Genomic DNA, 23,092 nt, shown 5'->3' on the forward strand with positions numbered 1-23,092 from the left:
TTGATTTATTTCGTAGAAAATTAGATATTTATTTATGTTCTTGTTTAGTGTTTATCTCTCCCCAGTCAAGCACGATCTCTAGGAAAGCAGAGACTTAATTTCCCTCTGTATCCATAGAGCCCAACTAAATGTCCAGAACTGAGAAGCTCAACATGTATTTTTTGAATGAGTCGAGGAATGAATGAAAGGTAATTTATTCCTTACCTCTTAGTTTCTTTACCAGCAACACAATCCTATCTCGTAGAGCTGTGATGAGGCTTAAGTTAGACAAGCCTTTAAAGTAGTTATGAGGATTACATGGGGAAATTCATGTCAGGTGCTCAGAGAGCTGCTGGGGACACAGTAAACTCTCAAAAAATGGTAATAGAGATGTTTTCTCTACTGTGTTCTGCACTGAGTCGGTTACTAACTAGGCTTAGGAATGTCCCTGCTTCTCTGAATCACATAGATGGATTTGCTAACACTTAGCTCACCAGGGCTGTGTGGAAATCAAATAGGGTAATGGGCAGAAGAGCATTTGGAAATAGCAACATGCATTAGGACATGTCTGCTCCCTGGGCACAGCCGTGTCCGCACTGTGTTGCCTTCTCTAGATAATTTTTTATATAGGAGAAAATGTTCCTGATCAAACTATAGATCACAAACCAACAAATGCCCTTATTCTATTTTCTCTCTCTCTTCTTCCTTGACATTACTATTAAATTTTAATTAGTTATTTTCCCCCAAATCTATTTCTCCTGCTTTCAGTTATAATAAATATTAAGTCGCCCAAAGCCCTTTGCCCCCTGTCTCGGCAAAACCTTAACCTTGGATAAGCAGACTCCAGTGTAAAATTTGTGATGGAAATTTTCTAAGTTCCCATGAAGGTAAAAGGAACATGATGTTGTTTTTTAAAAAATAATTGTTTGCAAGTCAGAAGACCAAGGCATTTTCTTTATCTCTCCTTGGGGACAAATTTAAGCATCTCAGTGTCTCGATCTGTAATTCAGATGACTGAATCCATTTCTCCATATCTGTGTCTCAAGCATCACTGAGCGTTAGAAATAATGTGGGGGAACTTATTAAAAATTGAGATCCCTGGGCCCACGTTCGAAGGATTCTGATGAACTAGGTGGGGTGAGGACCACGATTTCCAATTCTAACAAACAGTTCTGACAGTCCCCACTCAGGTGGCTCTCCGCCTTTACTTTGACAAACACTGCACTCTAAGATTCCTTCCAGTTTGACAGTCTATGAACATTTCATTGGTTTTAACTTTCCCCGGGGCAGCGTAACATTTCAAGAGAGCAGACTCCTTTAATTGTAGTCAGGACAGGATGACAAACTACGTTCATAGGAGGAGCCTGTTGGGCTGGAGACTGGTAACCATACAATGCCACTGATTTACAGAGAACAAGCTCAGGAGGTTTCAAAGAGGCAGAGGCCCCGAGGACCCCACTGCTGCCAATTTTCTGCACATTCAAGTCTTTTAAAGGGGTAACTTAAGCCTGGATGGGCTGCCTGTTTATCCAGGACCTGGCACCAGTGTCTAAGTCGGGAAGGTCAGCGTAATCTCCCCTTCCCCTGACAAGAGGCTGGAAACCAGCCCCCTGAATAAAAGCACTGCCCTTATCCTCTGCTCTGCAGGTGCCTCCCTGTCTCCCTCTGCCTGGCAGTTAATTACAGTCCCAGCTCAGGGGCGAAAGCAAAGCCTCACCGCCTGTCAGCAGCCTCCCCGAAGAACAAAGGGAATTTAGGGGGCAAACAAGTCATGAAGCAGTTTTATTAAAATAAATATGATTGTGTTTCCAAGGCCCAGGCTTTCAGAGAGAGGATATGAACAGTGTCAAGATGTGAATGCTCACTCTCGGTTTGGTTCCAAGACTATGATGATAAAATGGCAATTTAGCTCCTGGGGAATAGGCTAGTTAGAGAGCGGGGGCCCTTGGGGCACTGGGGCATTACTTATTTTTCCAGAAAGACGGATCATCCCACTGACATTTATAGAACACATTGTGTAGAGAGCAGGGTCATAAACGCTTAGAGCTGATAAGAGAAATAGCTACACTTTACTGAATGTTTACCATCGATCACACACTGTCATAAACGCATCTTCTCCCGACATAATCCCAGCTCTTTCACTCGGCACCTGAGTGAGCCTGAGCAGACTATGAAATCCCCCAGTGTTTTCCTTTCCTCATCTGTCAGATGGGATCATAGTGGTGTCTACTTCATAAGGGTGTGTATCTGTGTGTGTTCGTTTTTGAGCCGTTTGTGTCAAGCACATTAGGTGTTTTAATTCGTTATCTGGGCAGTGTTCAACCTTTCTCATCTCATGCACACATGAACTAATTACTAAATTTCTAAGGCACACCAAAAAAAAAAGTTATTTATACTGATCTGACAAAAAAAAGTATAATTTTGGCTGATTTACAAAAAAAATAATAGCAATAACCTACCCATTTTGCTCCAAAGTGATTTTTTTTTTTTTTTTAAATCAGATGCCTATACTTGTAGGTAAGGATTCCTGGTGCCAAGAATTTACCAATCAGACACAACCTTATTGTGCAACATCACCAATAAGCTGCAACTGTATTATATGACCTATATATTTATGGTTCAAGACAGGGCCTCCACAATGGACGGCTATTGATGCGTTGGCTGCTGTCATTTTCTTATTTGACAACCTAAGGGAATTCTTGCAGCACACCGATCAGAAATGGCTGCATTGTCTCATTTTCTCCTCACTACCACCCTCTGAGGCGAGCACTGTTGTTACCCCCATTTTATAGCTGAGGAAACTGAGGCTCAGTGAGGTAAAGCAGCTCACCCAGAGTCATGTGCTAGAAGGTGGCACAGCTGGTTTCCCAATTCTCCTCCCCTCTTTACCAATGTCTATTCTCTTATTATTTTTATGTTTTCCTCCCAGTTTTATTGAGATATAATTGACATATAGCATCGTATAAATTCAAGTGTACAATGTAATGATGTGATATATGCATATATTGCAAATGATGACCACAATAAGTTTAGTTAACATTCATTACCTCCCATAGTTAAATTTTTTTTCTTGTGTGAGAATTTTTAAGATCTACTATCTTTGCGACTTTCAAATACACAGCTCAGTACTATTATGACTATACTACTATGTTGTTCATTACACCCCCAGAGCGTATTTATCATAACTGGAAGCTTGTGCCTTCTGATCACTTCACCATTGCCCTCACCCCCTACCTCCTGCCTCTGGCAACCACAAATCTGGTCTCTGTTTCTGTGAGTTTTGTTTTTTAGATTTCACATATAAATGAGATTCTACAATATTTATCTTTGTCTAACTTATTTTTTTTTAATATATCTTTATTGATTTCAGAGAGAGCAAAGGAGAGGGAGAGAGAGAGAGAGAGAGAGAAAGATGAGAGAGTCATTGAACAGCTGCCTCCTGCACGCCCCCGACTGGGGATCGAGCCCGCAACCTGGGCATGTGCCCTGACCTGGAATCAAACCCGATAGCCTGGATCCTAGGTCAACCCTCAACCGGCTCTTTGTCTAACTTATTTCACTTAGTATAATGCCCTTAGGGTTTGTCCATGTAGTCACCAATGGCAGAATTTCCTTCCTTTTTATGTGTGTATATACTGCATTGTCTTCATTCATCCTTCTATGGACACTTAGGTTGTTTCCATGCCTTGCAAAGCCTATGCTCTTAAAATACGTGGAGGTCTGGAAAAACCTGGAAACCTTAGGCAGAGAACGAGAGAATATTAGAACTGTCTTTCCCACTATTATGCATATTTCAAATGGAGAAATCAGTGGGAAGGCTCGTGGGAACATACCCATTTCCTTTCCCCGTAGATGACTGCATTTCCACCGCAGGGAAATGAAACAAAAATATTAGACAGTCAACTTCTAGTGAGTAGAAATTATCTAAAAGATTTGCCAAGCACTCATAGGAATAGACATTCAGAGAAGTAGGTCATTGTCACCACATCCAGGCATAAGGGCCGAGAGGATGGCCCTGAGAGGGCCCTGTGGTCAGGACGAAGAACACTGAGTGGACCCTTTGTGCAGATGACCGTGTCTTTCCTGGGCCTGCATTTTCACATTTATAACGAGGGGATTGGATGAGATTGAAGAGCTACGGTCCTTCCATTACAACCGGGATTCAACAGGAAAGGCATTGGGCTGCTCTGGCTCTTCCTGCACAGGGATAGTTCTCAGGACCCTTCAGTTGTCAGCCCTCCCCAACCACCTGGTGTAGATGACACTGTCCCCTACTTCCATTTACTCTACCACATCACCCTTAGATTTTTATCATGGAATTGTCCCGTCTGAAGTTACCTTGGTTATTTGCTTGTTTATTGCCTGCCGCCCCACTCCAGTAAAATGTGAGCCTCCGTGTGCAAGAGACCATGCCTGCTAACGTGTCCCCTAAGTCAGATCTAAGTCAGGCGCCCCGAGTCAGGAATTGCCGTGCTCATAGTGCCGCCCGCCATGGAGGAGGCGCGCAGTACCGCTTGCTGAATGAATGCTCATGATCCCTTTAGAAACTTCCCCAGCAGCGCCGTGGCGTAAGTACTGGCATAGTGCTTATTTAGGTGGGGAACCCCAGGCTCTGGGGGAGAGAGGATTTCCACACAGGTCTTTCTTTTTCTTGGACTAGCACTCTGAGCTATTGAGCCGGGGTGTTTTCCTCTGATCGTCCCTTCTGTGGACTCTGTGAGGCCGTGATCCACTGCCCAGAGATCACGTGAGCACACCAGGGGTTGCTGTGAGATGTACAATCCTCCCCCACGGTCCCCAGGGCTTCCCAGTCTCCCTCAGAGGTAGCCCACGGCTGCAGGTGATAAAGGCAATGGTAGGAGAGAGCAGTGGGCCTGGAGCGCAGGGTGTGGGGGGGTCTGTTGCAGACAGGAGTTTCCACCATTGGGATAGCCCTCAGAGACCGCAGTGCATTGTCACAGGCCTCACGGTGAGCGTGGGACTAAGGGCCGCAATAACTATTCTGATTTCACCGAGGAAGAAATCGAGTTCAAACCCTTTAACTCATTTGCTCCCAGTGACATGCGAGTAGAGGAGCCAAAATGGGAATTCAGCCTTCTCTAAGGCGGTGACGTAGGTAATGATGAAACCTGTTCTGCTGGGCTCGTTGCTGCTGGTGCACTCTCAGAAAACCAGCAGCCTTCTCCATCCCCAAGGGGCTGCTTCAGAGCCTCCCGCTTCAGGGCCCAAATTTAGGATACAGTATTTCTTGCCTCTTGTATCTTTAACTTTGTTTTCAGGAAGCCTAAGTGGCTAAAATGAAGACATGAAAGAATAGAATCCTTTGTGCTTCCCCAGGTTGTATAAAATCTCCCCTAGAAGCAACCTGCTGCCACTTTCCCTCCTTCCGTCTCCTGTTTGGGATTATTTAGTGCCCATGAAAATCCCCACCAGCCTGCTGTGAGCCTACACCTCCAACAACTGCCGATGCAGATAATCCGAACCAAAGCTTCTGTTAGCTCGTCTTGCCTTGATAACCTCTCAGCCCTCCTCACCTTTGACGGGACTGTCCAATTTTTAATCCTAGATTTCTAAGGTCTGTGAGAGCTCACGTAACGGCCAGCTTGATCTTGGCAGAATTTACACTGGCATTTTGCAAACAGACTAGACATGGGACAGAAGAGGAAAACACATGTGCGGCAGTCAGGAATGTCCTTCCTCCTCTCATAACGTAAGCTTTCCCCAATAGGATTAAATTTCCCTACTGACTATTTTTTACATAAAACCTCTCGGTAGAAGGGATTGGGGAGCTGTTGCATTCAAAGCCTGATCAATGCTCACCTTCCTCTTGCCCTGTCCCAGACCATACCCCACTCCTTCTGTGTACACGTCTTCTGAGTGTACAGATTAGATGCCACCAATGTCAGGGGACTCAGTACATCCTGAGGAAACCCAGTTTTACCTTCGAGCGTCATTTATATTGGGAAAATAGTTATTACAGTCTTAATGCAATAATGTTAGTCTTATCACAGTGCTATGGGTACTTACAGTTATGTCAATATTCATATAGCATTGCATAGCACTGTTTATCAAAATTAATATTGTGCTATCTATCATATATTAATAATTATTCATCCCCCATGTGGTCCAGCCTTTGCAAAGTACTGTGATACGTTATCTAAATCATCCCTCACGATCACTTGAGAATGATGGCGCCACTCCTGGTTTACAAACAGGAGCACTGAAGCCGAGAGAGGAGGCAGCTTGCCCGGGGTTTCAGAGCGAACAGGGAGATCTGGGCTCTGACCCAGGCCCGGCTCCTGCCGCACCCTGGGTTCTCATCAACCCTTTTACATTGCGCTTATCTGGAGACTGTTCCTCACTTTTCTCACCTGAAATTCACGTGAAACAAGCACTGCCTACATCACACCGCCGCTGGGGACATTAAATGTATTGGAATATGGAAAAGCCCTTAGAAAGGTGCCGACTCACAGTAAGGCCTCCGTACAGGCTTGGTCATCCAGCTGAAGCTTTTCTCCATAAAACATGTCCACTAATCAAAATTGGTTCTTTCTTCCACTAAATATTTTTTTCTATTTCAGACATTATCATCTTCGTACTTTTTCATTGTTGCACAGGAATAATTCTTGATCTTTTTGTATACGCATCCTTACAATTCGCATTAAGATACTAACATTGGTTTCCTTAGTGGTGCTGTATGGACTACGAATAATTTTCAAAAAATGATTTTACTACAAAAGTTTTATTGGCTCTTTTTAGGTAAATGTCAGTCACATCCTTTGTATCTCCTTCGTAGTGAAACACTTCTCTCAAGCTTTAAAAAACAGTCATACCTAGAAATCCTACAAAATCTCCAGTTTCCATGACAGCCAAAATAAGGTAACATGAAGCTGCCAGATGTATTCAGTGCCTTTGAATTTTGTTTGGGTTCTATGGATTCACTTAAGTGATGGGCAAGAAAGCCAGTGTTTGTGTCTGTTCTTGTCTTCAAGCTAGAATACACAGGGGTGGGCAAAGGTAGGTTAAATTACCAGCCATCATTACCTAAAAGATAAATCATAAGTAAGGATACGAAATAATGACAATACAGCAAATAATACAAATAAATAGTACAATGATAAATAAATATATAATAATGTAAGACTAAACTCTGTGTTTCTCCTACTCACAACTGTAAACCTACTTTTACCGACCCTGTATTTCCCTTGCACATGTATTTTCATGGTGTTTTTTTTTTAATTCATCTCTACAGTCTACACATGAAAGATTAGTGTTTATAATTTGAGAGAAATTAATTACAAAGTGATACAATCTAATGTACCTACAGAGCATTTGACATAAATAACTTTAGATTATATGTATCTTCTATTATATCCAATAATAATACCTGAGATTTTGTAGAACTTTACAGTTCAAGCTACTTTCCCATAACTTATCTAATTTAACCCTAAAAATAATCCCTTTTACGTATTTTTAAAGTATAATCAAAGATCCTCAGAAAGATAAAGCAACTTTCTTAGAGCAGATGGTGAAATTGAAATGCAACCCAGAACTCCTTACCCTTTGTCCGCTTTACTATAGCTTCTCATTATTCTAGGAAGAATTGCTAAAATTTCCTTTAGTAACTTGTAACCAGACAGCCCTCATGGTCACAATGCTATTCCACAGGCCTAATGTAAAAACATCCTGCTGAAATGGGAGGTAACTAACGTCCTATTATTTGAGCTAAACGTAATGTTCCCAAGGTCCAAGATGGGAGGAAATTATCAGTTTCTAGATCGGTGAAAAATGAAGACCCCTTTTCAAAGAGATTCCTTTTCCATCTAGAAGAAGCCTTAGCAAGCTTTTTCTGCAAAGGCCAGACAGTAAACATCTTAGGTTTTGTGAGTGGGTCTCTGAGACCACTCAGCTCCACTGTAGCCTGAAAGCAGCCACAGGCAACTGGCTAACGAACGGGCATGGTTGCCTTCTAATAAAACTTGATTCACAAAAGCAGGGGGGCAGGAGAGATTTGGCCCAGGGGTTGTAGTTTTCCCACTCCCGAGCTAGAAGACACCCATTTTGGCTCAACCTAGAAAAACGGGGAGGAAATTTTAGGTTGCCCTTATGGAAGCGTTGAGAGAGACATCACGCCGAGGGCCAGCAGGCATTCGTATGTGTCAGGGCTGGTTTCGTTTGGGTCCTGTTTTACACGGGGAAGGGACGGATGAGAGGGGCTGCTCTGGGTAACCCTAGAAGCCTGTGCTCTCTAAACCGTATGACAGGACATACTATTATCGCCTCTGGTTAGGTAGCTAGCCAGGGAAACATACTGGTATACGTTCTTTATTCCCACACACTCTTTTTGGCTTCGTCTTACGTGTTGTCTGGCAGCCACTGGGTAGACAAAGATGAGCCAGGCTCATTGGCAGCCTTCTTGGAGTTTCCAGTCTGGGTAAGGGTAGGAGAGGAGGTGGTGAGGACAGAAAATGTACAAAAAAACACACAGCATAAAGAAATATGTGGACAGGACAAGTAAGGAGGTATCAACAAAGTGCACTAAAAAGACAAAGGCAGGAGAAATGAGCTTTGTCCTGGGCGATCAGGGGTATCATGACCACACAGGTGACATCTAGCTGGGCCCTGCAGAATGGGAGATTCCCAAGGAGGGAAATGCAGGTCAGGGAGAGGAGACCGTAGGCACATGGGTGCAGGAAGGCATGGCATGTGCAGAAAGTAGCCTACCCCCGTGTACCTGGAGAGGAAGATGCTGGAGCTGGAAGCCCGGCCAAATCTTCGGAGAGCCTGAAGGGCGAAGCAAAGTGTTGGGAGTTTATGCCACAGTATAAAGGAGCCCTGGGTGCCTTTGGAGCAGGCACATGGATCAGCTCAGAACTAGGCTTTACTCTGAGAACATCACCACGGTGTGGGGGAAGCTGGGTTCACTGATGAACCTCCAGGAACTCCAGAGCAGGGCTGTCTGAGGGAAATACAATGCGAGCCACAGTGCCGGCCATATATGCGATTTTTAAATTTCTTGTAATTAGAATTTTAAAAGTAAAAAGAATTAGTATTAATTATTGAACCTATTTTGCCCCAAATATTAAAATGTTGGTATGTAATGAACATAAAAATTGTTAATGAAACATTTTACATTCTTTACCTCACACTGAGTCTCCGAAATCCAGCGTCTGTTTCACACTTAGCCCAAGTCTTACTTCAGAATTGCCACATTCCCAGGGCTCAGTGTGGCTCGTGGCCGCGGTCTTGGACACTCGGCTCTAGAGCATATGAGATAAGAGGCATCGGAAGGGACCTTGGTCTAAGCGGGAGGCAAGATCGAAGGCCAGTCATTTGAGGATGCCTGGCTGCTAACTTCGCCGAGTCTCCATGTGCCCCGAGTTCTTTTAGAATAGCCAACATGGAACAATGGCTGTGCCTTTAAAATAAAATGTTCATAAATGTCACGTGGACTTAGAGAATTCTGTTCTAGATAAAGGTAGGTAAATTGTGAAGGTAAGTAAATCTCAGACACTTTTCATTATCATTACAGTGGTTTCGGTAAGGAGTTTGAGTCTTAACACCTTTCAGCTGAAAAGCCTCTTAACAATTATTTTATGACACCTTCCAGTTCTACAAATGGCAGACACTCAGTATCACTCAACTATATATTACTCCTGGGGCTGCCAGATTCTTGCCTTTTATAGGTGTGTGTGTGTGTGTGTGTGTGTGTGTGTGTACGGACAGGCTCACAACAGAGTCAAGGAGGAACAAAGTCAGCGGAGATGAGGTGAGGGAAGAAGATTGTAGAACAGGAGCCACCATGAGGCTTTCCAAGCTGCAGATGCCAGGGCCCCACCCTGATCCACCCCATCAGAGCGGAATTCACAGCTGGGTTAAGGTAGTGCCGTTGCTAATCTATAAGGAGACCTATATTATCACTGGATATGTAACAAAACAGATTTTTAAAAACTAGAATACTTAAAAACTAGAAGGAATACTTTATTAAACTACTTGGAGCGTCTGCTTCGTGGGGAGGAAGAGAGAGCAGTAAGAGTGGGAGAGGGGAGGGCGGAAAGAAACATCCATGGAGCATGAGAAATAACAACAGCTACTCCACTCTTTCAACAGAGAGAGGGCCCAGTGGCCTGCAGGGATTTGGGGCAGGTGTGTGCCTATAAAGTTGCCAAAAGAGAAAGGGGAGGTGGGGGGGTATGTCACCTAACTTCATCCTTCCCTTTCCACTCAGTAGCAGCATCTTCTCCTTCAAAGAATAAAGAAAGATGGAAACTCTTTCATAATATTCCTTTAGGCATAATTTATTCGTCTGATCATGCTGAACGGTGAACATTCTTGAGGCACCCGCGTTTATCGGTTGGGCCTAGCTAGGGATGTGCGGTCTGAGACGCTCGCTCGGTGGTCTGTTTTGAAGGCCTCTCTCCCAAGGTGAAAACCACTGTACCACCGGTTGCTGATTTCACTGCTTACACCACTCACCCGGGGATTTGTTAAAACGCGCCTTCCGATCCGTAGACCTGGGAGGGAGCCCCCGATGGTGCGTTTCTGACAAGCTTCTGGGTGATGCCCCTGCCCCTTGTCTGCAGACCACACGTGTATCCCATAGAGAGGCCCCACCCAGTGCCACAAATATTTGTGTGAACAAAGGAACAGAAGCATGCTAGGCATTTGCTCCTTTGACACACTGGACCCCCAGCCTTAGAGCCTGTGGTTGGTCCCCTCCCCTCCCCTCCCAGCACAGGCGGCCTGGAATTTGCAAAGCGATGGGGGGCAGGGTGGGGGGCTGATCTGCAGGTCCTGCCTGGGGGCACGCTTTTCCTTGGGGGCTCATCTCCTGCATCCTTTCGCCTTTGTGCCTGTAGGTCTCCAAGCTTGAAAGAGAGAAGACTCAAGAAGCAAAGAGGATTCGGGAGCTGGAGCAACGCAAGCACACGGTCCTGGTGACGGAACTGAAAGCCAAGCTCCACGAGGAGAAGATGAAGGAGCTGCAGGCCGTGAGGGAGAACCTCATCAAGCAGCACGAGCAGGAGATGGCGAGGACGGTGAAGGTGCGGGACGGGGAGATCCAGAGGCTCAAGTCGGCCCTGTGCGCTCTCCGCGACGGCAGCAGCGACAAAGTAAGGACAGCGCTCACCATCGAGGCCCGGGAGGAGGCCCGGAAACTGTTCGACGCGGAGCGCCTTAAGCTCCTGCAGGAGATCGCGGACCTGAAAACGGCCAAGAAGCAAGTAGACGAAGCCTTAAGCAACATGATCCAAGCCGATAAGATCAAGGCGGGGGACCTGAGGAGCGAGCACCAGTCCCACCAGGAGGCCATCTCCAAGATCAAGTGGGAGTCGGAGCGGGACATTCGGAGGCTGGTTAGTAACCCAGTGCAGAGCCCTTCTCTCTCCGGGGTTCGGGCGCTTCTGCAAGCGGATTATAAACAGCGCCCACCTTTTGTCTCCTGTTGTATCCAAATACAAGATAGGTCGATAAGCGGGTAGGTAGGTACGTAGGTAGGTAGACAGATAGTGTCACAAAATGTAAAAGATTTTGGATCGCCTTTCTCATAAAAACGGGACCCTTCCAGCCCAGTCCACATGGAGAGTATGTATTCAGTGACTCCTGTTTTATTGGGAGTCTATAAAAATATTCTAAATTATGAATGCTTCCAAAATCGCCATGCTTCATGTGCTTTCTACTTATGAAAATGTTACTGGGTTTTCACAGGAGTAAGGGGCGTTTCTATAGTTTTCATGACATCTGAGCAGGGCAGCCGCTGGGACCATCCTGAGCAGTTCACCAGTCTTCCCTCTAGGTACCATGTCCAAAAACAATAGTAGAGCTATAAAATTCCTAGTCATTTTTAGAATAGATTTCCTCCTAAATAAACAGGGGTCATTGTAATTTTAAAAATGGATGTCATTCCTAAGTAGCTTATTCCTAAGTTTGCCATTACCAAGTTCAAAGACTTACGTCAACCCCAGTAGAGTTTGGTCTTTCTTTTGAATATATATGACCAAAGCCATCGGTTTCTCACTATGTTAAAAAATAAAACGAGTATCGTTATTGTGTGGAAGCTCTAGTATCCTAGGGTCGCCTTGTCTAATTATTTTAGAAGAAGCATTTTCATGCATATACTCGGAATGTTCAGCTTCAGTTATATGTTAGCGAACTAACCATCACCTGTTAGAACGTGCTTTATGTTTCTCTAAGAACAGTACTTTCAAGGGAGAAATTACACTTTCCCTCTTGTGTCTTCCAATTCCAAGCAATTCTTTTCTAAGAATTCTAATTATGTTCCCTGGATGATATCTCGAGGGTTCCAATTTTAAGTAAAATGTGGTTACCATAGAACATTTAGAAAAGCTAAACGTGTGTGTTTTTCTTTGTACTGATGTGACTGTACAATGTTGCCTTTGCCACACTTTTCAAATTCTTCATCTGCAATTCATTCTATTGTACTGGTTGACAAAAGAGACCAAACACAGTGTAGAAATACTGGTCCCTGCCCTGCCTTTGATTCTTGAAACAACAGTGACTGATAAGAAAGAATCAGATCTGTGCACTCTGGAGTCAGCAGGTAGGTAAGTGAAAGGGGGAGCTTTGCATTAAATATTTTCATTTGTCGATGGTTTTCCATGTAAAATCTACAGATACATCCACTTGTTGATGTGTTGTTTTTTTCTTTAACCAGCATTCCACTGGAGTAGACGTGAATCTCTCTTAATAACAATGTAAAATCTAAGCTATGTGAAGAGTGGCTCAGAAATTGGGTGCAGTCTGGCCGGCGTGGCTCAGCGGTTGAGCGTCCACCCATGAACCAGGAGGTCATGGTTCGATTCCTGGCCAGGGCACAGGCCCAGGCCCAGGCTGTGGGCTGGATCCCCAGTAGGGGGCTCACAGGAGGCAGCCGATCCATGATTCTCTCTCATCACTGATGTTTCTATCCCTCTCTCTCTCCTTCCCTCTCTCTGAAGTCAATTAAAAAACATATTTTTAAAAATTGGGTGCAAACCAAATAACATGGTAAACTTTTTCAATCATACAGATGCACTTTTCATTTTTACCTTCTTAACCTGTTCCTAACCTTACCCCCAGCTCCATTTTTGGAACTAGAATTGAGAGAAACAGGAACAGTTCTGTTGAGAAAATCCCCTGAGAATTCTGAATTCTGGTATTCCCATGCCATCTAAGAACAGAACTATGGAAATTTTTGGTATTCAGAGACCACAGCCCATGCTTATAACCACTAGATAGCAGAGCCATCTCAACACTAATTGCTAGATACCCTGCAGAAAACCACTTGGGGAAATGCTGGAAAAAATGCTGGAAATAATCTTGGAGTCGGTATAACATAGAATCTAATAGAATGGGCTCTAAAGTCAGAAGACTGAATTTAAAATCAGGCTTCACCAATTAGCCGTGTGACTATGACCATGTTGTTAACCCTCCAGGTCCTCAGTCATCATCTCTAAAATGGTGATAACAGAACCTACCTAAGAGGATTGTTAACAACATGAGATAAGGTGTGTAAAGCTCTGAGTTTAGTGCCTCGAATGTGGTGAAAGATCAGCACCTTTCCGTTGCGATGATGGTGATGATGAAGATGATCATATGAGCAGTATTGGAATGATTCCCCAGCAAATTTGGTTGGGTAGAGTACGTCAGAGCCTCCAGGAGCATGCGTATCTGGAACTAGGGTAAACTGTAAATGACACCGTAGATGGCAGGTCTGACCAGTGAATGAGCTCCTCACTGAAGAATAACGTTGGAGTCAATCTTCTACAAGGAGCTAGAGACTGAACACCGTGCTTTTATTCCCAAATCAACAGGAGAGTGTTTAATTCCTCACCAAGTTACCAGGTGGTATCACTGGATCGTTCAGAATTTAGCCCAATGGCCACCCAAAATTGACCTAAAATTTCATCGTGTGACTTGGAGGCAGCCGCTCTCAGATATCTACATGTGGGAAATAAGTGAATAGCTCACAGATATTTACATGAGGGAAATAAGTGACTCTATAACACAATTTCTGTCCCTTTTTTTTTGTTTTCTGTCTAAGGAACATAGCAGGGGAAGCGTTATACAGAGTGATTTGTTATTATAAGGAGACGTCTTTCTAAAGAGAAGAGAATTACGTTGTTTGCACTGAACATCTTTTCTCTATCTCCATTTTGAACGTTCATGTAGAATGTGATGAAATTGGAAGGAAGGCTTCACCCCATGACTATGCTTTCTTTAAACAGTATTTATAGATGTTCACTTCGCTTGCCCTCATCCAGGAATGGCAGAGACATTTCAGTCCAATGGAACCCTGAGCAATTGGTATCGAATGCTTTTAGATCTTTAGTTGAGAAATATTTCTGAGCCCATGGCCAGGCTTAGCAAAAATGAGTGTTGGGGTCAATAAATATATCCCACGGGTGTAGGAGGGAAAGTCGTGCTAATAAAACCAGGCATTTTCCATCCCTGTTCTTGTTCCAACCATGGTTTTCTGACGGGAAAGGTAAAATGGTTGCTAAGTATTGGCTGCTCTGAAACGTGGGTAGGAATGGAAAGAGCTAGAACATGAGCCACGAAAGGACCTCACTCCAGAGTCGCAACCTGGATGCAAACATGTTGGCCTTTGGAAATGGCTGGGCTCCTGGGAAGGCTGCAGCTTCTTCCGTTACAAGTGACCTAGTCCTAGTGGCTACTGCTGTTTGAACTGAACTCAAAGGCTATGCCCCCAAAGAGGAGGTGACATTAAAACTTGTCCCAGGAAACACTGTAGTGGGATATTTAGTATTTGTTTTTATTAACACTGATGACCCATTTAAAAGTGAGCCTTTCCATAGTCAACCAACCCAGACCATTTCAAACAATCTATTGAGTCAAAGCGTCCACACAGAATATACTAGAGAGAGAAAAATTACTCTTTGATGCCTAGTTAGCCTGGGGCAGCCCTTCATTCTCCAGCATCGCCTGGTCTTATTCATGAATCCGATACACTTGTACCCATGACTTGGTTCTGTAGCAATCAGCGGAGGGAAGTTAAACTCACGCCACTGTAAACATGCATTTCTTTACAGCATTGTTAAATAAAATGTCCTGGGTGTCATTTAATTCAGATGGACGAAATCAAAGCCAAGGACAGGATCATATTTTCCCTGGAGAAGGAACTGGAGACCCAAACAGGCTATGTCCAGAAGCTCCAGCTGCAGAAGGAGGCTTTGGATGAGCAACTCTTTCTGGTCAAGGAGGCCGAGTGTAACATGAGCAGCCCGAAGCGAGAAATTCCAGGGAGAGCCGGGGATGGCTCCGAGCACTGCAGCAGCCCTGTAAGTCTACTCCAGTTGAAGTTAAGAACACGGGAGTCATCTTTTATTTAGCTCCCAAGTTTTACTTTTCACTTAAGCTCTTTTCCTGTTTACTCCAAAGAAATCGATTGTATCTCCTACTATAAAACAGCTAGTATCTTGGGAACACGGTTTTCAAAACTCAAGACAACAAAGTGGTGTACACTGCATTAGCAGATCACAGGAGAATTGCAGCTCCTTTAAAATCCTTCATAGAATTCTTCTAGCCATTGATACCTATCCAAACTTCAGCCTATGATAGAGAATCATAAATTAGATGAAAATACTTTGCCTCTTGCCAAGGCTGGTAATTTTCCCTTGTGTGAACAATTGGGTTGGAAATTAGTAAAGACGGTTATCATCTGCAGGGGTCAAAATGTGTGACTATAAAAGGCCAAAGCAATATCCTCTGAATGCTTCTAGTCTGATTGAACTTGCCACTTATGTCTGTGGATGTTCATCATTTTATATAAGAAATTATTTTCAGAAGAGCAGCAGTAGAAATCAGCTTGTGTATAATTAACTTTCATACCTTATCCCTTTCAGATTATTTAGCTGCTAAAAAGATGAAAATGAATTATTTAGGAACAGAGACAGGTTCCAAAGTAGTACTTAGAACCAAGTCATGAATAATTGATGAGCTGGTATTCAGGATTTCCAAATCCCAGTAGGTGGTGGAAAGACTGCCCAATTTGGATTTAGCAGATATAAGTTTGTATCCCTGACACTTACCAGCAGGCAAGGTAGCATAACTGTCAAGAGAAGGGGCTCTAGAGTCAGACCCGTTAGTTCAAATCCCGGATCGGCCGTTTATAGCGTGACCTTAGGCCAGTCATTTCACTGCTCAGAGTCTCTTCATCTGTAAAAGAGAGACAGTAGTGGTATTTCATAGGCGGGTCCATGATTTAGAAGATAACGGGAAATGCTGAACAAAGTGCCGGGCACATAGTTAGCATTTAATACATATTCGCCATGCATCTATTGATACCAGCCACCAGACCTTGCACAAGCTCTGACCTCCCCGAATCTTCCCTGTTCTGCTGAATCCTCTAGGATATTGTGTATCTCCGGATGCACCGTGTGTGAAACTGCCTTGTCAACAGTACAGCGCTATCAAGATGTAAGCTGATAAGGGAATTGCGAGCGGAGGGTAATGATGGTCCTGTGGACTCTAGAGAATAGAATTAAGCCATGACTGCTGTGTGTAAGGTGATCCGTGACAATTATGCCAGTTGGGAAGCCAGTTGATCCGGGCAAAATATACCAGCGACGGCTGTCCTGTAGTCCACTTCCTTCATATGTGGGGATCACGCACCAGCCTGCTCACTCTGACCTCCAGGAATGTGCAGGAATTTACAAACTCCAAATCTCTCTCCTTTGGCTGGGTCATAGCAGAGCACTGTCTGAGCTGTGGGGAGCAATGTGTAGCCACGACGCAAGGATGCTCCTTGAACCTCATATAATCACAACATGACCGTGGTCTCACAGCTCACAGATTTAATAAGCTGGTCCAAACATCTCCCTCTGCCTCTGCCAGGAGCCAGGGCTCAAGGGAGTAGCTGCCACATAAAATTCATCTGCAGTTTCAGCTAGGCTTGGTCTTAAACCCAAGTGGTAAATATTAAGGGTTCAAAGAGGGTAAATATTTGCTCTCCTCTGAACAGGAGAACATTTCACTCTCACCTCATAGCCAAATGAAAAGACCTAAGCCTATTACTGTTATGAACTGCATTACAAAACTTTGTGAAAAGTGCTAATGACAAAATAAGCACTTTAACTTTCATGTGTAGGATTTGCGGAGAAATCAAAAGAGAATAGCTGAATTGAACGCCACTATAAGAAAATTAGAAGACAGAAATACCTTGCTTGGAGATGAACGAAATGAATTGGTGAGTTCGAATCAGAAAATGTTTCTTTTATTTTTTGTTAAACGTTATATAATAGAAGTATATATGATGTTATAGATGCATAACAATAGAAAAAGGTGCACAAATAATAAAGGCACAGCTCAGTAAATATGCCCAAAATGCTATACCCACTTAACCCACCCAGATGATTAAGTGGAAGATTACCAGCATCTCAGGCCTCTACTTGTGACCCCTCCCAATCGTTTCTCTTCTAAAGTTAACCACTCTACTGACTTCTATCATGACAGATGTCTATCGCCATTTTTACAATTCGTTGTAGATGGAATTATACAATATTTACTCTTTTGTGTCTGTTTTGCTCAGCTCAGCATTACATTTGTGAGAGTCATCCACTGTGGGGCATGTAGCATCCATTCATTTTCACCCTCTAGTGTTCAATTAAGACACCACCAGTTTCGTATTCTTCTATTGTTAATAAACATGCGTATTGCTTCTGAACAGTTTTAAGCTGTGAATGGTGCTGCTGCATGTCTTGGGTGAGAAAATGTGTTCATTTCTGGGGGGACTATACCAAGGAGCAGAATTCCCGGATCATAGAGTCAGCTCCAGTCAGTTTAGAAACGAAACAGTTTTCCACAGTTTTTCTAAGAGTTTACATTCCCACCAGCCGTGTATGCGAGTTGTCATTTCTCCACATCTTTGCCAAAACACAAAGGTAATTGTTCATTTCAGTCATCTTGATGGGTGCGTGGTATACTTTTATTGTGATTTTCATTTTTATTTTTCTTCTTAAAAACGAGGCTGAGTAACTTTTCAGCTATCTATTGGCCTTTTGGGAATCCTGTGTGTTTTGCCCTTTTTATTTTACCCAGATTGTACTGTCTTCATTTTCTTATTAATACTAGGAAACTATTTTACACCATCTTTTCAATATTTGTATTTAAAATATCCTGCTCTGTGGCTTACATCTCACCTTATTTTTTTATTTTCATTTTTCATTGTTGCCTCTAATATGATGCATTTCACCTTCTTCTTTTTTGTTGTTTGGGTTTTTTTTGTTAATCCTCACTGGAGGATATATATATTTTCCATTGATTTTATTTTTATTTTTTTTAGAAAAAGTGGCAGAGAGCGAGAAAGAGAGAGAGAAAAACATTGATGTGAGAGAGACGCATCAATTGGTTGCCTTTCACACATGCCCCAGCCGAGGCCAGGCATCGAACCTGCAACCCAGGTATATGCCCTGGCCTGAGAATCGAACCCATGACCCTTCGGTGTGCAAGCCCATGCTCTAACCATTGAGCCACACCAGCCGGGGCCATTTCACCTTCTTAATGGTGGCTGTTGGTATAAAGAAGCTACTTTCAGTCTTTCCTTTTTCCAAATATATTCTTTTTTGGTCATAAATGTCTCCATAAGCATGGCTTTAGCTTTATCCCATGTTTTTTATGACATAATGTAATGCTATTTAATTCATATCTTTTCTAATGTCATATAATTTCTTCTTTAAAATTTTGGGTGATTTGGAAGGGTATTGCTTAATTTCCAAACATTTGAGATTTTTTAGTTATCTTTTTGTTGTTAATTTCTGCCTTAATTCCACTATAGTTAGAGAACATACTTTGTGTTATTTCATTCCTTTAAAATTTTGTTGAGATTTGCTTGATGACTCTATCATAGTCAATTTTAGAAATGTCCTGTGTTCACACGAAAAGAAGGTATACTCTGCAATTTTTAGAATCAGTTTGAGTCAAGTATATTAATAGTCTTGCTTTAAATCTTCTGTATCCTTACTGATATCTTTGTCTACCTGTTCTCCCAACAGATTTGCCCCTGCCCTTTCTTAGTGTTGTCAGTTTTACTTTATGTATACTTGAGTTATGGTTCTAGCTATATATAAATTAAAATCTGTTATATGTTTTTGGTACATTGACCCTTTTATCATTATGAAATTCTTTTTTATCTCTAGTAATGCTTTACATAATTTTTTTGCCTGACAGTGGTTTAACTATATCAGATTTCTTTTCCTTTAGTGCTTTCATGAAAATATATAACATTGAGTCTTTCTCTATTGTATTGAAAGTATGTCTTTTAAAAGGAACATTTTGTTGGGTACTATGGAACTGTGGTTATTGATGTATGGTCCATTAGAATTACAGATGTTTCCTTTTCTTTGTGTTTATCTGCACTTTCTACAAACAGCATATACGGGTAAATTTAAATATTTAAAACCCTTGTCACTGACCTCCAGAAAAGTGACAAAGTTTAACATAGTGAACCTAGTGGAATAATTTATTTTTCCTTGCATATACTCAATATTTAATATTAATGCTTCAGGTACTAAAGCTCAAAACTGAGGATTAAATGGGATTCTTGATGAAATATAAATTCAGCATTGGCCTTTGATCTACGATGGGGGTTTTCGAATGGCGATTAGGACAGAGTTGGGGAGTACTGCTTTAGACTCTCAGAGCTTTTTGAAATATTTAGAGGTGGCTAAGTCTCCTACCCCAGCAATTCCCAAAGTGGTAGGTGCTCATGAACAGGAGGGAGTAGACAGTCTTTTCAGATATTTTGGACACACGCTCCCCCCGCCCCCGTTGTTTATTTTGGTTCCCCCTCCCCCAGTGCATACTCGCATTCAGAACCATCAGTATGCAATGAGTGAAGTAATCATGAGAACATGGAAATTCATTATGGATAGGCACTAAAATGTGTCATCCGAATGGGAGAGCTTTGAGAGGAAAAGGGGAGACTGTTAATGATTGCTCTGTGTCAACACTTCTAAACTTAGACCAGTGTTTTTCAACTAGAGGCAATTGGGGCACTCCCTGGAGACATTGTTGGGTTGTCACAACTGGGAGGGTGCTACTGGCATGTAGTGGGCAGAGGCCAGGGATGCTGCTAAACATCCGACAATACACAGAACAGCTTGTCACAACAGAAGGAAAATCCGGCCCCAAATGTCTAGAGTGCAGAGGTTGAGAAACCCGGCCTTAGACTAGCTGGGCAGACCAGAGTATGGTCACAGTTAACCGTGGGGAGGTAACAGCAGAACCATGCTTCTCCGAGGCTTGATGAGAGTTGGTTGTCCTGAGGCACAAATTTCAGAATTTCAGAAGTATGTTGTATTTTGTTTTCTCAGTAAAGCTGTCTTAAACAGCTTTAGTGTGAGTCAGGAGACTTGGCAAGACGTCTGGTGGAAAGGACGGGCTTCGGGGACAGCCAGGCTTGGACGCGGGCCCCGGTTGTATCGCTTAGTGACTGAGGTTCCGATGCGCTGCTCTGTGTCTTCGAGCCAGGGAGGCCCAGGGAGAGGGGTGAGCAGGGGGGCCCTGGGCTGGAGCAGTCGAGGGGAACGGGGTGCGACCCCTCTCCCTGAACATTTCCCGAAGCAGCATCTCGGCGGCACCTCCTTTAGGGTGATGGCGTGTTGGGGGGTCACGAAGAATGTGATGACAAGCCATTCGAGGAGACCGTGCCTTGTGTCTTCTCAGCTGAAACGCGTGCGGGAAACCGAGAAGCAGTGTAAACCTCTGCTGGAGCGGAACAAGTGCCTGGCCAAGAGAAACGACGAGCTGATGCTTTCCCTGCAGCGCATGGAGGAGAAGCTGAAAGCAGTGACCAAGGAAAACGCAGAAATGGTGCGTGGCCCGGCCCCCCAGCCGGCAGCCTCCCTTCTCATCTTACCCTCACTCACTCACTGCTCCTTCCCAGTTTTGATTTTAAATACACTGCTATTTATGAAAGCTTGGATTTTTCCTTATGTAAGCAAGGAAGCGTGAAGGGGCGAAAAGGTTGCTGTCTCTGGGTTTTACAAAGTTTCTAAGTTTGCAGAACAGTAGGAGTATTTCCAGGAATCTTTTTTTTTTATTTTTTTATTTTTATTTTTTTAAATTACTTTATTGATTTCACAGAGAGGAAGGGAGAGAGAGATACAGAAACATCAATGATGAGAGAGTCACTGATTGGCTGCCTCCTGCACGCCCCCTACTGGGGATCGAGTCCACAACCCGGGCATCGAACTGTGACCTCCTGGTTCATGGGTTGTCACTCAACCACACCAGCCTAGCTGCTTCCAGGAATTTGTACACACTCTGCAAAAGGTCCAAAGTAGAGAAGCCAAGTTTCAACAGAGCTCCTTCCAAGAATTTCACTCAGGCACTCTTCACAGAACTGTAGAGTGGGTATCCTTCATCTTCTAAGAGCCCTCATGATAGTTGGGAAATAGATGCCATCTCGTGTATTATGTATGGATAAGTCATGTGTTAATGCACTCCCTCACAGACGGTCACCACAGCCGGGGTGGAGATCTTCATTCATTCCCAATGATTTCGACTTCTTATGGCAGATAAAATGTACTTGAGAGTTTTCGTTGGGAAGCGTGTGTATGGAAGCTGGGCAATTTTCACATTTAGCTAGAGCTTCGTAAAGCTTCTACAGATGTTTTATGTTAACCACTAAAGTTTGGGATTTTTAAAGTCTCCACCTGTACATCCTTCTTTTCCAACCCAGAGAGAAAAAATAACAACCCACCCCCCCTTGAAGAAATTAAAATCTCTGAATGACCTCGACCAAGCTAACGAAGAACAAGAAACAGAGTTTCTCAAGCTTCAGGTCATCGAGCAGCAGAACATTATTGATGAGCTCACCAGGGTAGGTCTTGATCGACCCATAAACCTAAGCTGTTCCCAAGGACAAGTAGCCAAGACATCAGCATACGCTGGAAGCACGTAATAATCTTGAATTAGCCCCAAAGGCCCAAGTTTTCATGTTCACTATGTAAGCAGGTTCAAGAGACTCTATTTCAAAAACACTTGGTATTATTAAACTTTTCAATTATAATCTGATTATCAGTAATTGTAATAAGTTAATTTGTTAGCTAATTTGGTAACACAAATAATAGCTGCAAAGCACATTAAACTTTCAAATGCATTGTACTGTGAGGAGGCAGGTCCTATGGGTATATCTTACAGTTGCCTTCCAGTAGCAAGATTCTGGGACTCAGAGATTAAATATTTCGCCTACAATAACAGGACTGTATGCTTCTCAACTCCTATTTCAGTGCTTAGCACATAGCCGCAGTTTCATAAGTATTTGTTGAATGAACAGCCACAGCGTGAGTAATGGCAGAGCTGAAGTTGCAGTCAGATCTTCTGACCACGGCTCCAGTACCTGGTGAAGCAGGTAGAGCAGCTGTCACTCCCACTTACACCTGACTAAAGTCTGTGTCACCAACAGCTGTGGATGAAGACCTTGAATGCCTTTGGGTTTCCTCTTTGCCTCCCTGTCTTTATAATGTGAATGGCATCTCTGGTCAGTCTCACTTCAGGACCAAGCAAGGGCTAGAAAGTTGAGGAACTCGTGATGGGGGGTTTCAAGCAATAGTGTCCAGAGTAGGTGAGCACGTGATTTGTAGCCAATGGGGGAAGAAAAAATTACAATTTTGTATGTAATTACTTGTGGTTTACCCTTTCAAAATGTTCTTTGTTGAGTATATGTTATAATGCATATACTCTATTAGGAGGGTAATCTAAGCATACATTTTTAAAAGTTTCAGGTATATTGAAACTGCATGATCCAAGTATTTTTACGTATAAAGGTAAGAAATCAGAAAGGTTAAGACCACTGACATAATCCAGATTATTTATCAAACATGCGCTTCTGAAACACTGTGCCCCTCCCTCCCTCCCACACCCTTCATAGCACATACATCTCACAGGTTCTCTAGTCCAGGAATGTGCTTGGCTTTAAGTATCTGAGTTTAAGCTAAAAATTTCTCATAGAACTTTGACACATTGAGGCATGTCAACCAGACTTTCAGGGAGAAATTAGTGCCCCCTTATTTCCTCTACCTTTGAATTTGTACAGTAAATACCTAAAGTACTTAGTAGGTGAATGCCAAATTCCCAGGATATCTCTATT

At 43.2% G+C, this 23,092-nt stretch overlaps 1 protein-coding gene across 5 annotated transcripts in view; it reads left to right on the plus strand.

Annotated features, from left to right (window-relative positions):
- JAKMIP2 (janus kinase and microtubule interacting protein 2) overlaps nt 1-23,092 on the plus strand; it is a 149,278-nt gene that overhangs the window by 86,401 nt on the left and 39,785 nt on the right. For all 5 annotated transcript variants that reach the window (XM_081135097.1, XM_081135098.1, XM_081135100.1 and 2 more), the window contains exons 3-7: nt 10,839-11,336; nt 15,072-15,281; nt 17,090-17,188; nt 20,665-20,811; nt 21,683-21,823. In XM_081135097.1, the coding sequence (XP_080991223.1) occupies nt 10,839-11,336; nt 15,072-15,281; nt 17,090-17,188; nt 20,665-20,811; nt 21,683-21,823 (1,095 nt within the window). The remainder of the gene's footprint in view (nt 1-10,838; nt 11,337-15,071; nt 15,282-17,089; nt 17,189-20,664; nt 20,812-21,682; nt 21,824-23,092) is intronic.

This window comes from Miniopterus schreibersii, assembly GCF_964146895.1.
Source record: "Miniopterus schreibersii genome assembly, chromosome: 4".
NCBI lineage: Eukaryota > Metazoa > Chordata > Mammalia > Chiroptera > Miniopteridae > Miniopterus > Miniopterus schreibersii.